The sequence below is a fragment of the Phallusia mammillata genome, chromosome 6, assembly GCF_965637545.1.
Source record: "Phallusia mammillata chromosome 6, kaPhaMamm4.hap1.1, whole genome shotgun sequence".
Lineage (NCBI taxonomy): Eukaryota > Metazoa > Chordata > Ascidiacea > Phlebobranchia > Ascidiidae > Phallusia > Phallusia mammillata.
In genome coordinates this window covers 17,327,250-17,346,070 of record NC_137257.1, presented here as the reverse complement: position 1 = coordinate 17,346,070, position 18,821 = coordinate 17,327,250, and the positions used below count along the sequence as shown (strand labels likewise).

Below are 18,821 nucleotides of genomic sequence, written 5' to 3'. Positions count from 1 at the left end.
TTGCGCACTAACTTAAAATACCTTTTCATGCTTATAATTGAACGAATGTACTTACTCCTTAATGTTTAGTTTTTCGCTTTAGCTAAACCCGCATATTTGCATGTTTGGGTATTAATAAACTTGTTCAAAAATAAGGCCTGCATTCGTTTTACCCAAATACCGGAAATTTTGGCAGTAATATCAATCTGTTGTATATTGACATGTTTCAGTGTGACAATTTAATGGCACAAAACTTGGGATCATGATGGGCAAATACAAAACCAGCCAAAGACAAAGCATACTTTTTTCAAAGTGGTAGGCGTTTTTCTTTGTTCAAAAAAAATATTGAAAGATTATAAAGCTAAATGTTAACTGCAAAGTTACTGTAGAAAGTGGATACTATTCTTTACGTCGATCCTCATGTCATAAACTAATAGGGTAAACCTCAGTTAAAAGAATGACTCTAGCATGTTACCTTTATTTACCTTGTAAACATAACGAAAATGGTATATACATGACTTTTATTGACATACACTTTTCTCTATTGTCTGTGCAATCATACAAAAGCCATAACTGAGTTGGCGAAAGAATTGCCCCTTACTTTTACTTTACATTTACAACAAATTCAAGCGAAACATAGGGTATTGTAAAATACTTTTGATGCAGTGTTACAAACAATGGATTCAGTTCAACTTTAAGGAAACGTTTTAAAACATTAAATAAGTATACATACACTTTTTACAAATCCAAAAATGATTTAAAAAGGAGTCCAAGAAGTGTAAGCTCCACTAAATGTTCAAAGTAGTAAATTATGCAAACTTGTTGTCTGGCATTCAAAATTTGTTCTAGTTCATAAAACCATTTCTTCACATTGTTACCTAAGTTGTTAAAATCGGGTCACACAAAATAACTCATGGGCCTACAGACGTGGTAAAATAACAAAAAATGAGCCGATTCCTTCACACTATAAAACATAGTTAAAACTACTGTTTCAAATATTTTTTTACCACAAAAGATTTTGAGAATGTTGGTTTAAATTTAAACGCACCCAATGCGCATAGGTTTCTTGGAAAGCATAGCTTTGAAAGGAAACAGCCGTTTGCGAGAGTCGGGAAAAGACAGTATTAAAGCGACAACGTTAAGAAGGTAATAACTGAGACAAAGACTGACAAAGATTGGTTGAGTTATAAAATCCACTTCCAAAATCAGTTTCACTGAAAACGGTAAGCCGGCTGATAGGGGAAGACTAGAAACAGCACAAACTGTTGTAGAAATTATGCAACGTTTGTGAATTTCATCGCAACCGGTAAGATGTCTGTAGTACTTAGATAAAGGTAGCAAGTACAGTACAAGCAAGGCAAGCTGAAAAACAGTTAATCCTGCCACCCCAGCTGACATAAAAGGCATAACAGTCAGGTTAATAACACATTTTTCACCAGGGTAGTAGTGTGCCGATGACGTAACAATAGGTGAAAGTTGTAGAATTAAGCACATTGTTATTCCGAGAAGGACAATCTTGCTTATAAACTTAGCACGTTTTGCCCATGGATCTTTTGAACGAATCGTCTTGTAGAGCGAATGTTGTCGAATCCATAGTGAGAGACAGACAAGAAATAATGAAATAGTGCCAGTCGTCATGTATATGTTAGTTATCCAGGTACACAATGTATCATCAAAACTATCAAGAGCGATTTCAACTGCAGCATCTAGCAAAGCCAGCAGCAGCAAGAAACATGAGCAAGTGGCAAACCGGTTGTTGATTCGAAGTCCTTTGTTTCGTGATTGAAGTTGATAAACAAATGATGCTACAGTGAGGTAAAATGCCACAGCAAGTAGTATCAGGTTCAACGTCCATTCAGTAATGCAAATCGGCAGACAAAGGGCAAAGTCATGAAAACTTGATGAATTGTTAAACATTTTATTTTCGTAAATTACTCTACCGGCATGTCCAAAGCACTGCAACAAAAATGGCGTTTTAGAAGCACAAGTTAAAATGACCATGCTCTACTGGAGAAAAAATACATTATATTAAAGTCCGTACAGGTACCATTTAAATTTAAACATAACAGGTATACACAAAATACAAGCTAGGCCAAGTTGCAAAAAAATCAACTAACTCCTGCTGTTTTTTAAATCAAATAAAGCTTCTAAACAAATAAATAAATATTTATTAAATAGCAAGAAATCATTATAGATAAAGATTATCGCAAACAGATCAACCTGCAGTCGGGCCAGGCTTTTGGGGTTGTGTTTGCCTCCGGATCGGGTTCGGGCTTAGATTATAATAAAACCAGGTTGACTTGGGTCTGACTTCAAACTCGGACTCAATTATGTTGCAATTTTCATTCAACTTACTAGCTAACCTAATAGGCTAACTTAAGCCTTATTGTTATAGGCTAACTATAGGCCTAATAGGCTAACTTAAGCCTTATTATTTGAATGTTCAAACGTCTGAGCAATCTTGCAAATAGGTAAAACTTAAAATACCGACAAAATAATGTGTCATCTGACGTTTTGCCCCGCACTCGTCGACTGGTGGAAAGCAACCATGGTTGCTGTACCATTAAACGGTGATGGGGTCTTCGTTGTACTAAAATAACTAAATTGTTTGATTCAGAAAAATGCAGTTGTCTGATGAAATTTGTTTTAAAATGAATGCTACACGGCGACCATGGGTCCTTCAAGTGGTACGCGACCACAAAAAGTCGGGGAACCACTGCTCTAGAGCAGTGTTTCCCAACCTACGGGTCGCGACCCAAAGTTGGGTCGCCAGTTTTTGTGAAAAAAGAGCATCTACGTTTCGTAGCGTTATTTTGTTGTTTCCCAAGGCTATGAATTGTTTACCAATATCAATTTCATGACTAAAAACGAATAATTTTTGTTTAATGTTATTTATTTTACAAACTAGCGTAGTAATTTTCGAAAAACTTTCCTGATTTACAAACAAAAATACAACCCAAATAGTATATCCATGGGTCGCGAGATGCCACAAAACTAAATTTTGGTAAGTATTTGGGTGGCGACAAAAAAAGGTTGGGAACCACTGCTCTAGAGCAAGCACCCGTTGAAGTAGCTGAAGAAAAAGCTTCAGTTAAATATATCTTTCCACTAAGTCAGATAGAAACTGGATCTATTGCCCAAACGGGCAGAATCGCTGTATTAAAAACTTACCAATTCTAAACCAGCGTATAAACTGTAACCAAACTAAACACGCAGCAATAAATATATCTTTGCATTTTTTACGTTTACAAATATTCTACACCAAATTTTATCCTTGGGCTTTTGGATAAAAATTGGACAGCCCATCGCTATTTAAAACAAATCGCTTAACGTTTTTTTTTTTTCACAAAAAATCGCCTGTTGTCCGTATTTCCGACAAGTGACATCTGTTAGATGCCAGTTTTACATAGTGACATGTGTTCAATGAGCATTAATAACTGTCACCCGAGCAGTAATTTTATCCTGAATAGAGGTTAATTAGGTAGTTCATAGTTGTAAACGGGCCTGAAATTGGATCCCGAACCCGAATCGTTTTTCAGAAGCCCGTTAAGGCCCGAAAGTTTGATTGACAGGCCTATGCATTGAGGCCTCAGAAAAGACGAATCCAACAAACACAATAACAGACAATTGATCTTGAACAAGGCGTTTTAGGACTGTTTGACATTAGGTGAGGTCCAGCAACTGGCTACTTAGCAAGTAAAATTGATTCAAAAAAACACTGACAAAGAGTATGAAGTCAGGCTCGAATTAAGTCCGTTTTTATGAAGAAACCTAAGGCCAAACTCGTCCCGAAAAGCCCGGTCCGACTTACAAATCTGAGGTAGTTTACAGAGCGCTTGTAGCTTATAGCCTATCTTAGTTAGCGTTGCTGTTGCGGCGTTTGTCCAGCTGTAAAAACAATGTAGGAATAGGCAGATTGCAGAAGCATAGCTATTTAAGCCTGTCCTTTGCATTCAATATTTAGCCTCGCATTAGCTTTTAAAATATCAGTTAATGATGAAATTTGGACAACGGTGTCACGTTACATCGTGCTTTATCGATTGCCCTGTTAACACCGTAATTTATTGACTGGCAGGTTGAGAGTAACATCCAACTTGTGTAGTTTGTATTTTTCATCAGTCTTTACTATAAGCAGGGTTGCCATACCTTCCTTATTTCTAAGATTTGTCCTTATTTTGAAGGGCCATGTCTTAGAAAAGTTCATTGTCCTTATTTCTAAGAAATGTCCTTAATTTTTACTTGAGTCCTTATTTTGTCTTTTTTTGAACAATTACTAATCAAATCCCTGCTACAAGTAAAAGTAAACCTAGACCTGAAATGTCGTGAGATGCACGAAGTATTTTCTACAAACAAGGATTGCTCGAACACATCGTTTCTGGCCAAAATATTGCCTATAATATGTCATGACTCGTATAAATGCAAAGATTTGTTCAAAAACGTTTGTTTTGTTTCGTATAAAAAATAATTTTTTGGTTGTCCTTATTTTTAGTTTCAAGTCGATGGCAACCCTGACTATAAGGTTGTTGGCTCTAACCCTGTCTCGGTCGCTTGTTTTTCCTTAACCGAGAATTAAAAAGCAACAAACAAACAAATGTCTGTTTTTTAAAAAAAAAATCAAATATAGGCAGTGAACACCTTATTAAACGAAAACCGTTGTATATTTTCAATTGAAAACCTTTCTGTTTTTCAAATCCAATATTCTAAGCCGTATGATTTTTATATTTCCGTCAAATTAATGTTTTACGCATGTTAGGGAAAACACCTTTCGAATACGAAACATTTCTTCAAGATTTTGTTTGTATTGTTGTTGTATTAAGGTGTTTTGTAATATTTAAAACCAGTATATTTGCATAAACTATACATGATTGTTTATTATTTTATTTAGGACAGCGCAATAACAAGATGTGAATTTGTTAGTGAATAACGAATATTAGGTTTTGTTTCTGCTTCGGTTTTTCTTCATTAGGCTAATATTAAATCTTTTTTAAAAATCTTCAGTAAAAGTTTAATGTTGGCAGCCTAGGACATGACTTCATGATGATTGTTGTCTACACCAGTGGTTTTCAACCTTTTTTATCCTACAGCCCATTTTAGCCACCCAATGTAACTAAAACTCAATCTGCAGAGTATGGCAGCTGCATGCGCACTTTGTTGTTGTTGTACCCGGAAATTTTGCACCAGAGGCATTTAATTGACCTGCCTTGACCTCTATCACTTGTTTTGTGCCTGCTGAAATTGATATTGCACGCAGACTTGAGGGTCATGCACGCCCAAGATATGGATATCGTCGGCGTCGGACTTGGGAACTGCCTTGTTCTACAGACTTGACTGAAACTGATGACCCCCTGCAAAAATGTCATCATTTTTTGACAATAACTAGAATAAAGTTTGACTTAAGACAAAAATAATTGGCTGAGCTTGCTATCTTATATAGTTGGTTAACCTGTCATTTCACACTTACATGCTTGATAAGTAATCCTGTATTATCAAATACTGTCTGTTCCTATGTTCTTTTGTCCATAGTGCAATGTGGCAAGTTTGTTGAGCCAATTTTCTTCTGCACATAGTTATGTAGCGAAGCATTTAATTTTTATTGTAATTGCCATAATAGACCAAAAACAAGTTAAAATCAAATTGTGTGATTTTTTTCATGCGGTGCTACTATATAGGGCCAGAATCAATATGCAAAAAAATAACCGTACAAATAATAAGTTTATTAAAGTGATACTTATTATGGGTTTAATTTTGTCATGTTTAGCAAAGCCTTTGCAACCCAGCAAAGCCTTGCAAAGCAAAGCCTTTGCAACCCTCAGTAAAATGGCAACAACCCCAAGGGGGTCGTGACCCAGAGGTTGAAAACCACTGGTGTACACTGATCAATAATGAGTCATGGTTGTTAATGATTTAAAGCTATATGTTTGCCATTCAAAAATATTGTCATTACCAGTTTATTTTAGGTATCTGTTAAAATGTGACATTATTTGTGACCTGTAAACCTCATAGGACTAGTTCACCTATAGTCCAATTGTAGTTCCAATCAGTAAAATGTGGAGTCCTACACAGCAGATCCGTCTTCTTGCACAGTCACTGAGGACCGGTCGAAGCGTAGAACTTCCGAAAGGTACAGAGTTTTAACTAGGTTTTGAAGTCAGACTCGGTTCAGTAGAATCACATTTTTGAAGTGGTGCCAAATTTGTGTTGTTAAATATTGTTAAGTCAGAGCATTCGCTTGATTATAAGCTGCCCATGGTAGTAACCCAAATGTAAAGGTGTCAAAACATAATGTAAGCTGCATGTGATGATGTTAGATACTTGTTTATGTTACTATATAGTATATCTATTTATTAACAATTTTTAGTCACGTAAATAATTGTACCAAACAGAGCGTATGCTGACATGCAATGCTTATGTGCCAAAGAATTTTAAACACCAAATAAATCAAACAGCGGGGTGTAGAAATACCGGTATGATATTCGAATGTAAGCCGCATAAACTGTTGGATAGAAAGCATTATTAGTTGCTAACAATCGAATAAATACAGTAGTTCGATTGTTAATTGGCTCCCTGACTTTGGGTTTCATTATATAATAAAATGTACTTATCCTGGTATAAGCTACACCAGCAGTTCTCAAACTGTGCGTCGCGACACGTCGTTTCAATTTTCCAAGGGTGTCGCAAAATAGGTCTGTTTCATGGATTTTTGTAGTTGTATCAATAAACACAACTTTGATAATAAGTTTCCCCATTAACTTTTATTTGCTGGTGTGTCACAAATCCAGAAAACCTTTCCAGGGGCGTCGCAACAAATAAAGTTTGAGAACCACTGAGCTACACAGTCATTTTTGTTTTCATAGATCCTGAGTCTGCATTGTCACTTCTTCTTCCTATGGTTTTTGCCAATCAGTACAAGTAGGTGCTTACTGCATATGTTTGTTTACAGGAGCAAAGTGTTAATGCCTCTTGCCAACTATGGGAAATTGGGGATACTACAAAGCTACATGTCTTATTTCAGTACATTTTGATTTTCAGCTAATTTTATTTATCTCATCAGATTTAGTTTAATCTGGGTAGCAGTGTTTCTATTTTTTAGCTTATGGAAACCATACAGACATGCTTAAAATTGAAAGGGTTTTATTATTTTTGACTTATTTCTGTAATGTTTTCTCTATAACTTTTTTTAGCGCACTGGGAAAAATATAATGTGGTGCAGATAATTTCAATATCACTAGTTTTAGTTTATTGTGTAATGAAGCCAGGAATATATTCCAGTTAATTGCATATTTCAGTCAGTTACATAAAAAACAATATTGAAGTTGCATTCAAAATCACCTGTATAAACCACTAAAAAATTTCGCAATCCCAATAATGACTGAAAATTAATTTTAAAAAATTTTTTTTAAAAATAAATTTAAGTAAAAGAAACTAGGATTTTGTCCTTGCTCTTTTTAATGCTTCTTTTAGAGTTAATGATTTAGCAACTTTGCATTACCCAGTTTTATGAACTTTATGAATTGATGTCAAATTTTTTTTTTTCTTTGAATATTTTGACCCTTAATCTCTAATTGTTTCAAAAAAATATATATACATGCGTTCAGGTCAATTGGGGATTTGTTGAACAACTCAACATTCAATGTCAACTATTCATATGGAAGGGCACAAAGAACATTAATGCACATAGCTGCCAAGTAACATATTTTATTACTTGTTTGATGGTGGTAGTCAGTTTGATATCACAATTAGTAAAAACAAATGCTCGAATTAGTAATTTTGCAAATTTTGATTTAAATGTTTTCTGTATATATTTGTAAAAAAGTTTTTATATTTTACAGTTAATTCTAACTTAGCAATGCAACTTATTTGTATTAAATTACACTAACTGCGAAAAAAGTAATAAAATTTAGTTTTAATTTCTATTGCCTAAGTTATCATATCCTAAAAATGTGCGATTTTTTGTTTTTAGTTGTGGTCATTGGGAGTGTATAAATGTTCTGCTAGCACATGGTGGCGATCCTAACATACAAGACATATCTGGCAGCACAGCTTTACACCTAGCAGCGAAAAATGGGTAAGTAACAAAAATTTAGACGAACATTTACAAACTAATATGGTTAAATGTGGTTAGAAACTGTTTAATTGTATTGGAACGGTTAGATTGTAGGCCCCCCTCAACTGGGTCCACATGCAATTCTGTTACAGACAAAAGCGATGTGTGGAAAAACTTTTGGAGCATGGTGGTGACCCTAACTTGCCTGGGAATGATGGAGCAACCACTATACATTGGCTAGCGGTAACTACTTAATATAAGTGTGTGTATAAATTATGTGTCTGGATTTAAAAAAAATCCAGCTGCCACTTGGCTGGCCTTGGTTGTGCATGCAAAAGGTTGCCAAAATCCTGGTCTACAGGCTTTGGGCTTAATGGGCAGGCCAGTGATATCGAAACAAAATTAAATTTTAACCAATTTGAGCTACATGTTGGCATTATGTATCTCATTTAACAGCAATTAGTAATTTAGTGTTTGTTAATTTTTTGACAGACAAATGGACGGCATGAAATATTAAAATCGGTACTGACACGAACTCATCAACTAAATGTGTTGGATTACCATGGACACACTCCTCTGCATGCTGCTGCTCGAAATGGACATGTGAAAGTACACATTTTTTATTGTTTTGTTTAAGTGAAAATTAAATGTTTTCAAAAATGACAGCCCAATTAAATACTTGGTAACATTTTCATTTTCACAACAAAATGTAAGACTGAACTTACTTCAATTTTTATGTTCAAGACAAGATTCTTGTATGTTCAAGATTCTTTGAACTGAAATAACCAAAGTATTTTAAAAAAATAGCATTGATTCTTGATCGTAGGGTTACACATATTTAATAGAGTTCAAAAAATGGAAAAAGAGGCAGCATTTTTTTATGGAATACTGAACATTAAATTAGGTTAAGGGTGTTATTTCATCTAACTCAGGGGCGGGCAGCTTCTCCAGTCGGCGGGCCTGATATGGGAAAATGAAGTACTTGGCGGGCCAGATTCCTGAATCGATACATTATTCGCTTATTTATCCAGTGATTTAAAACGTATTTTTGACCACATAAACCAAATACAATCAAGAACGTCACAATTACAATACAGTCCAAACAATCTAACTGATATAACATAAAATTATTCACCACAGCAAATTTAATGCATACACAACAGACTTAGATACTGCTATAACACTAACTAGGCTACACGTGTGGAAACAAAGGAAACCGTGAAAGCAGGCCACACACAAAGTTGGCAGTTATGCCGTAACAATGGGTGTATGGTGCAATGGTAACAACGGCGGGAAAGTTTTTTGCTATTGGGGAGCGTTACTGTCCGTTGCAACTATAATTTGACGTAGTAAGCAAGTAGTAGGGGATTGCGGCAGGCTGTGGCCGCGGGCCACAATATCATGTAAGACCAGAAACTGTTTGCGGGCCGCTCAAAATCCCGTCGCGGGCAGGATCCGGCCCGTGGGCCGTATGTTGCCTGCCCCTGATCTAACTATACCATTTTTTTGTTTGCTATTTTAGCACAGTTTTACTGTTTGTGAATATTAGTTGTTTTGCTTTTTTACTGGAATTGACAACCACAAGAAGTCCCACTGTATACCTTTTGTGCACCATAAACCTGTTAATAATCAGTTTGGTCAGAGTCTAACAAACTCTTTGCCTTCACAGGCTATGGAATGCCTTATAAATGATGGCGCTGATTTGAATTTTGCCAATCAACAAGGTGTAACTCCAATGCATGCTGCTTGTTCAACTGGACAACGAGATGCAATTGCATTGTTAATTGAAAAGCATGCCAGTACCCTGCCTGACAGCTCTGGTGTGACACCTTTGGATCTATGCATGCAGGTTGTGATATATATATAGTCTGTAGTTTTGTATGCCTAGATAGGTGTAATATGGATTGTATTTTGAGGGAACAGTTTACTTTAAAGCTGTTTTGTGACTTTTAAGTGACCAAATAAATTAAAATAACAACCTGTACTTCTAAGCCTTTATTGGTCACATAAAAATATATAAAAAAACATGGTGTGTTTTAATAATGTTTTGCGTAGTATCATTATTTAAGCCTACATACTTAAGAGATTGAAAAAACTAAACTGTATACCTAATGATTGGAAACTTTTAATACACAAATTTTGCATACTTTTTAATTTACCTGCATACTTCTTTTGAACAAGTTTGGACTAAAGCCTTTGTAGAAGCTGGCTGAAAAGGCAGGTTGTTTTTTACCATTTATTAATTGCAGGGTGGTTATGGTGTTGCTTCAGAAATTCTACTGAAAAGTGGTGAAACAAATTTAAATGTTTTTCTGAATAAAGCAGTTTATAACTTGGACATTGATTTTTCCAAGGTATGTTGTTTATAATTGCTACAAAAGACTCATTTATAGTAGCTGTAATTACTTTCTGGGTGACATTTTTGTCTCGCTTGGTGTTGTTGTTGTTTTGGAAAAATGCAGTTAAAAGCTGAAGCCAAAAAAATACATAAAATTCTTGTGATTTAAATAAAAGTCATTGCGTTTCAGGTCACGGAATGTTTCAGCTATTTGTTTACAACTGACATGTTTGTTACATTGCACAACAAAATATCTGCTGTATTGTGCGACTGTGGATTTCAAGTGATTAGCTTAAGTTCCGACTACAAACGTTTGGTAAGCTGCTATCAATGCAAATGTGTTTATATACAGCTTAAAGAGATATTTTTTTACAGGTTGAATCTTTAGATCGAGCAAAACAGATTTTTCTTGCGATGATAAAATACGTTTCAAAATCTACAGGTATTGTTACTGTGGTGGTAAAATATATTTTTTAAAGTCAGTTTACTGTAATTTATGTAATTTGTTTGGTCTTTTATGCCGTATTTACAAAGTTATTTTATCTGCGGACTTGTTTTTGTGTAGCTAAAAAAATTGTGATTCAACTTTTAAATGGATAGTTTTGCATGTACTTAGTTTTACAACTTTTAAATGGATAGTTACAACCTTATGTGTATATCGACAAGCATGTAAAGGTTTGGTAAATTTAGGACCAAATATGAATTACAAGGTGAAAAACAGCAGACCGTTTTAGAAATTTGTTGTCAAGTATATCTATGTGTAGAATTGTGATGTGGTATTTCGGGTAAGTAGCACACAAAACAAGGGCACACTGACAAGGTAGCGTTGTGTTTTGTGTTAAATGTAATTTACTAATCTATAGACACAACTCTGACCAGGAAAAAAGTATATGAGGACAATTTAAGTAGTCTAACTCCATTGTGGAATGCACTGGATGATTGGCTAGCATTGCTTGAGAAAGGTATACACATAAAAGTGTGATTGTATTGCTGTTTTTTTTTTCTGGAAGTGGACACTGCCACAAAAGTTAAAAATATCTCTGCCTGGTCAAAATATTAGTGGATTTTTTTTATTTCCACTGTAAATGACCAAATTTTGATATATATTGTAAAAATAATACCAGTTTATCATAATATTCTGAAACAAATTCCCCAATTTCTCTGCCACTGTACATGACCAAATTTTGGAATTAAAAAAATAACAAATTTTTACCCAGTATTCAAAGACATAGTCTCATTGTTATTTTTTAAAAACACCATATTTTTACCATAATATTTCAGACAATGTCTTATTATTTCATTGGCATGTATTAATTCCATGTTAAAACAGATGCAAATGCTCACATGGAAAAAATAGCAGAAAATGAACATACAGAAGAAACACTAATTGTCAAAATGAGTGAACGACTCTGTGCACTTATACATACTATGCATGCTTGCACTATCAGTCTGCAAAAAAACATACTGTAAGTATGTTAAGTTTTGATGAAAAAAATCTTTTTCCATTTATTGCATAGTCGATTTCTTGAAAAAGTTACATGCCAAGTGCAGTAAACCATGGTTAATATGGACCTGTTTAGAAATTTTGTGAAAAAATTTTTCATTAAAAAAAAATTCAGCGAAAATGCGAAAATGCGAAAATACGAAAATACGGAGAGGGCCCATTAGTTTTTGCTTGCAAAACAATCATGAGTGTATGTTGAATGGTGTGTAAATCGCTAAATATGACATAGAATATATAAATGGAAACATATAGGAAAGCCACCCTTGTAGTTGCAACTGCAATTAAACTCCTATTGTTCAAAAATTAGAAAAAGGTCTTCTCAATTTACATCCTTTGTGGAGCGACATATGATTGTTCTAAAGTGTTTCATTTCTATAAACCCTTCAATCATTTTCAAGGTTGGTTTTTGCTTGATAATGTACTTACACATAACTCTATGATGAACTTTTTTTAGCATTTCAGCTTTGTATTCAGCAGCGAGCAACTCCTATCAATTTTTCTCAGTCACATAAAAAGTCAACCTTTCGAAATACGTTACAACTGGTTTTACGAAAACCTGGATCAACATTCAGTAACTGCAATAAGTGTTGCAGAGGCAACTGTTTTTAAGGTAACATTTAAAAGGCCAGAACCTTGGTATTTTAGTATTCTAGAAATGTCCCTAAATACTTTAGCCTTTAAATTACAGGCTAGTGTTATTACTTTGTATGATATATTGTCAAGGTTGCCAACTGGTTAGCACTAGTTATATACCAAATTTTTTGTTTGCCGAATTTATGGTGATTTAGTCAAAAACAGATTTTTTTACGAACATATAATGAGCAAACAGTGTCTTTTTCACCTATTTGCATTCAACATCATATCAACTAGTATAATTATCCACTGTTTGCATGGCACTAACGTTTACGTTTTTGTGTTAAAACCTTTCGATTGGTAAGATTTGTGTTGTTATACGTGTATAACCGTATTACAAAACTTTGTTATTTTTTGTAGGTCGACCGCCAAAAAATATTTCAAGATAGCTGCTCTGCATTTAATGACATGGATGTTAGAAACGTTAAACAGCATTTTTCTGTCCAATTTAAAGATGAAGAGGGCATGGTATGTTTTTTATTTATCTGTAATGAACACATTAATTGCTACAGTTTAAAATGTTCGACAAACCATCCAATGAAATTTATGTGTAAAATGAAAAAATATTTGTTTGAGAAAAGGTGAACAGAAGTTTATAACTAGGATCAGCCAAGTAGACCAGCGATCACGGCACACTCATATATAAATCATAGTATGTCAGGTCGATACCAAATCAGCTGGTCACCAAGCATTCTCACATGGCAAGGCATAGCCTAGAAAAATCTAGCCTTTGGTTTTAACTGAGTACTGGTCAATCTAGTAATCCCCTACCACAAAACTGACATGTGCAGTACAAATGAAAGGCTTACCGCTTGTAATGGGCAAGTCCCGGAAAGACTCCTGTTGTGGGTTTGAATCCCACCGCAGGCTAGAAACCTTACCATATGGGAATGCGTGGTGTCTGGCTGATTCGGTATAACGCCTCTAATAGGCCTGGCTTACTATGATTTGTTTGAGAAAAGTGTTTGTATGTATCTTGCTAGGGAGATGGAGTGATGCGCGAGTGGTTAAGTTTGCTGTCGAGCGAAATCATGAATCCACAGTATGGTCTGTTTTCTCCCTCTGCTGATGGCTGCTCTTTTCAACCCAATCGACATTCTGCGATTAACCCTGACCACCTTGTCTACTTCAAGTAAGGTTAACCAACATTTTTTTAGCCAGTAAAAAGACTTTTTGCATGGGCTCTTTTGTGGGTTACAGATTGTGCAGTAGGCATGTGTTGTGACATTTCAACAAAATTTCCACTGGACTTGTCTGTTTTTTATTATAGTAATACATAACACACTAGGAACTTTACAAACAATCTGTTGGTTATCAACTTATTTTTTTAAATGTAACCTATGTTTTGCACTGATGAGACCTTGTAGGTCAAAAGAGTGTACACGGCCTACGGCTTATTCAAGATTTTTGAGTTGTAGCATCCAAACAGTGAAAATAAATTATGTTATTTTAGGTTTGCTGGAAAGATTTTGGGCCTTGCACTTTACCGCGGACAGTTTGTCAACGTCACATTTACATCTTCATTCTATAAACACTTGCTTGGCATAAAAGTGAACTACATGGATGTAGAATCAATTGACCCAGAATATGCCAAAAACTTACAGTGGATTCTTGACAATGACATCACTGACTTGGGTATCAAAAAAAGTGGAATTATTTTTTAGTTTAATGCTGGATTGGAAACTGTTTAACTATGTTTTAGGTTTGGAGCTCTCATTTGTTGTTGAAACTGACGTGTTTGGTGTAATGCAAGAGTTAGAATTGAAGAAAAATGGATCCAAGATTTTGGTTACTCAAGTAAAAAAATTGTTTTTTTTATCAAACATGAGTATATATTACAGTTGTGGCATGTGCTCATTTATTCAACATATGTGATATCATTGACAAATATAGTAGTGTTTAGAAAAGGGACTTACAAGATTATCACTAGGGAAGCGTCAAGTCAAGCCAAAACCTGAGTACTCAGTACCGTGCACCGCTGTTTTCGATGCTTGGTGCTCGACCGAGCAGTTGCACACACTGACCCAAGCATTAAATTTGCATATTCATTCCTGCTAACATGCAAAACTACTGTATAAAAGGGTATGCAAGAACAAAATGACTTTTTTAAATGCATTTTAGATGGGAAAAAATGCATACTTCTGGGGCCTGTACGGCCTAATACACTACAAGTGACAAACATACTTGTTTTGGTACTGTTAAGTACCTTGGAAAGCTTAAAAACTATTAGAAATGTTTGTGATGTCACAACGTATTGAGCTTGTTTGGCAGAGCATTAACGTGAGATGCTTGTTGTTCGACCAAACAGAACATTTGCAGTTTTAGCTAATTATTACCCCTTGTTTTCATGGCCCTGAATAGTTTGCTAACAAAGAAGAGCCACCATTGCAACAAACCTATGTAACATTTGCTAACTAAGAATGGTTTAAGGCCCATGACCAATGAACAAAAAATAAAAAAATGCTTGTGATTTATACTCTGGAGCGTCCTGTGTTTGAGTTTTGTACAACCATGTTATTAATTTCCAGGAAAACAAGGAAGAATATGTTCAACTGGTTACAGAACTCCGTATGACTCGAGCCATACAGCCACAAATAGATGCTTTCAAAGAGGGATTTAATGAATTTATACCAGGTAGTTACTATTATCAAGTTTGCTTTTGTGTATTGAACCTTTTTTAAGAACTCTGCTTCACTTTATGTAGAATCACTTTTGCAAATCTTTGATGTTGATGAGTTGAAAACAATGTTATCAGGATCTTCAAAGTTAGATGTGGAATATTTGAAATCACTTACATCATATTCTGGTTGTTATGATGAAAACCATCAGGTAATTGAACATATTTCTAGATGGCCAAGTGGTTAGCACAACTGACCAGTGCTCATAAGGCTGTCGGTTTTAACCCTGTCCCAAGCACCTGTGTCTTTCCCTGAGCAAGAAACATAACAGCATTACTACCAGCTAGTAAAATCTGAAAAAAACTGAACTGTCACAAACCCATGAAAAATCATTAAAATTAAAACAAGTGAAATGACCTCACTAGGCTTGCAATGAGGGCATATGGCATTTAGGCATTGCCCAGTCACAAAGAAAAATAAGAACCCTATAAACTATTTAACTTTAAAATATTTTTAAATTAGGTCAGGCACTGTTCAAAGCAAAAAACTCATGGTAAGTGTGGTCAACCAAAATAGTCACAATACTAGATTTGTTTCTGAACATTTTCTCTTTTCAAAATAGTACATTAATTTGCATACATATAACCTTGCAAACATGTTTATTTGGTTGATTTTTTTAGCATCTTGACTCAAAAACCGAAATATGCCTCCCTACCATCATGTTTCTTTTCAATTTAAGATGTGCATCTGCTGGTAAAAATAGATTGCGGACAAATAAAGCACACATGTTTTACTTGATTTAAAGGATAAACTTTTCCAATGCACACTTAGTTTTTTAATTGCATTTAGCAGTCTTATACAATCATTAAACATTTCCAAGTCTTGTCCAAGTAGAATATATTGTATTTAGGTGATCAAGTGGTTGTGGCAATGTGTGGAAAACATGGATGATGAGGAACAAACATCTTTGCTACTTTTCGTCACTGGATGTTCTCGGCTTCCACCACCATTCTTAACTCATCACAACACAAAGTTTGTTGTGAGTCATGAACCTGGCAGTGAAGAAAAACTGCCCACTGCCAGTACATGGTGTGTAGATCATTTCTTTGGTACTATCCCTAAAACATATGGTTTAAAAACAAATTCAGCATGATATTAGGACAAGACAGTGTAACTTTATTCCAAACTTAAAGCATCAGGGTTTTTTATGACAACTTTGTGTTTTAAATCATGTCATTACCCTGTTTAAGGTGCCTTATATGTGACGTCTAAATATCAGCTTGTTAAAGTAAAAACTGTTGGAGAGCCACATATTTGTTAATACATTATGCCTGTGAGGAACAATATATTCATTAAGATTTATGTTTACTGACAATTTTGATGTTTTTCCAAATATTTTTTTATATTTTTAATATTTATTTTATATTTTTAATTCCTTTAATATTATACAAACCTTTTTCTGTTTACATGTGCTTTTTTCAAAACAAGTAAAAACATTCAAATTTTACTAATATCTGTGTTGAAAAAAATTGCACTGCATGTGATAAAATTTGCTTAAATTCGACCTTGAAACACACATCTAGAACTTGTAAAAGGCATAAAATTCTGACAGGATTTTTTTGCTATCAAGCGCCAATGACATGTTTTTTGTGCAGTATGAACATGCTGAAGCTTCCTGAGTATGGTTCCTATGAAACACTTCAGCAAAAGTTGTTCATTGCAGTGAAGTGTGGACATGCTGGATACTCCTTCATATAGGCATTTTTACTGTGAAAAAAAGCTATATTAAATATCAACAACATCCAGTATTTTGTATCCTTTCTTATTTTTCTCTGGTTAACCTTGTTTTTCTTTCAACAAGAAAGATAAAGTGAGAATATGCACTATCCTTAGGAATGAAAACTATGTTATACGTATCACTTTTTGTCCTAAAGCATGTGTTTTATTTTTTACATGTGTTGCACTGTTTTAACTTTGCTAATCAACCCATTTTTTAGGTTTATAAATTATAATCCAAGGGCAAGAATATGTTTTGCACAGTTGTTTATGAAGAAATGTTTTTAATGAAACTAATTATTTTCTATGTTGTCCATTTCAAATGCACTCATAGATGATATGCTAGGGATTGTCAAAATCAACTACATTTTGTTCACACAACCAGAAAATTTTATATTCTGTTCAGTATAGGTTTTATCTAGTATATTGAGTATGATGCTAATGTAAGCAACAAAATGGCAAAATGCATTATTTAAAATCATTTTAAAAAAAACTTTCTGTATGTTTTAGTTTAACAAAAACATGCTTAGTTTTATTGCTTCCGTTGTTTTTCCATAAGACACAACCCAAAAAGCTTGCAAGTGCAAGTATTGGGTATCATGTCATGTCATATAATCTTTGCCATTTGTCAATTTGTTTTGTTGGTAACAGAGCACAGAAAGCCCATTGTAATTAGTTTAAGGGCTAAAGAGAAGCCAACAGTGTTTTACCCCAACATGGACATGTAGCACCAACAAGACTTTCTGGACTATTTACTGTTTATTTTCACTGTATTTTGCTTATATAACTACAAACGTACCCACTGTTTATGCCATAGTAATTTATATGTTTTGTTTATGCAGTTAAGTTCCAACTATGTCATGCGCAAATGTGTGTTAACAATAAAATAAACAGCATAAACCTGAAACTGCAAGACGAAATACTGTATGGCAAAGTCCAGAGTGCATTTTGGCCTTAACCTTTCAATTGATTTTGTTTTGACATTGGAAGTGTTTCCTTTGGACCTACTGGTGCAGTGACTCTTTCCTTTGAGGGTATGCCTTTCAAGACACTAACCAGTTCGGGTAGTAGTTACTTTAAAGCAACTACAATTCCATTACCGTAATGATTTATCATTTAATTGGGTAGACAACCTCACAAACTGTTGAATTTTCTGTATATTGGCCGTTGAAAATGCTAATAGTTACTGCTATTTAGGCTGGGGCTAGGTTTTTGGAATAAGATAACATGGGTACACAGAAATTCCCCGTTAGTACTAAATACCACATGTTATCGCACATGTTCACAAAGTAAGCAGTTTAAAGGACATGATTTGGCTTTTTCAATTTTCAAATTTTTCGAACTTTTGCAAGCGGTTATTCGGGTTGGATGAGGGTTTGTCATTGAAACTAGAAGGGTGGCTTAGCACATTTTGTCATTGCCTATACACTATAACCTATTTTAAAACATTCATATATTTCCTCTGCTTGTTTTATATCGGGTCCCACATTATCCAGCGTCTTTTATAACCTTAGTTGTTTCTGCAGGCAGAAACTCATGGGTCCCCACACATGCAAAGTTAAAAATAATGCATTTCAAGAGATAACCATGAGAAAGTCGGGTGTTGTAAGGTAAAACACAGTGATCAGCACTGGGCTTAAATAATAATACTATGAAACCACAATAATTCAATCAATAGTACTACAAAATTTGAGCCCAATCCGCCAATGTTTAAAGGTTTGACCACTAGAGGTGTTTTGAGCAACAACCATTAATGCTTCTGACTACATAAGGCTGTTAACAACCCCCTAACTGCCATGCCACAAAAACGTCCAACAACCAACCCACAAACACAAGTAACACACAACTGGTTGCCCTTGTAACACTATTGGGCCACAGAAATCTTTCGTTTGTGGTGCCCAATAACATACAAATACGTTTTACACTTTG

General features: G+C 34.7%; 1 protein-coding gene and 1 long non-coding RNA gene across 2 annotated transcripts; one reads left to right on the top strand and one right to left on the bottom strand.

The window, feature by feature from the left end:
• Positions 1–4,991: 4,991 nt before the first annotated feature.
• LOC145233066 (E3 ubiquitin-protein ligase HACE1-like) lies at positions 4,992–17,799 on the top strand. Its single transcript, XM_080097727.1, has 22 exons — positions 4,992–6,100; positions 6,834–6,888; positions 7,575–7,664; positions 7,940–8,044; positions 8,176–8,266; positions 8,516–8,632; positions 9,693–9,872; positions 10,273–10,377; positions 10,552–10,677; positions 10,737–10,803; positions 11,225–11,323; positions 11,692–11,827; positions 12,173–12,263; positions 12,320–12,475; positions 12,859–12,966; positions 13,482–13,630; positions 13,952–14,133; positions 14,201–14,295; positions 15,027–15,132; positions 15,203–15,327; positions 16,027–16,205; positions 16,772–17,799. Exons 1-22 carry the CDS (start codon positions 6,025–6,027, stop codon positions 16,872–16,874), a joined length of 2,541 nt encoding a protein of 846 aa, XP_079953853.1. The 5' UTR covers positions 4,992–6,024; the 3' UTR covers positions 16,875–17,799.
• Positions 15,892–16,778, bottom strand: LOC145233067 (uncharacterized). The gene is made up of 2 exons (XR_013861007.1): positions 16,570–16,778; positions 15,892–16,234 (listed from the first exon to the last, which is right to left on the bottom strand). It is a non-coding gene; the product is annotated as an uncharacterized LOC145233067 (long non-coding RNA).
• Positions 17,800–18,821: the final 1,022 nt, after the last annotated feature.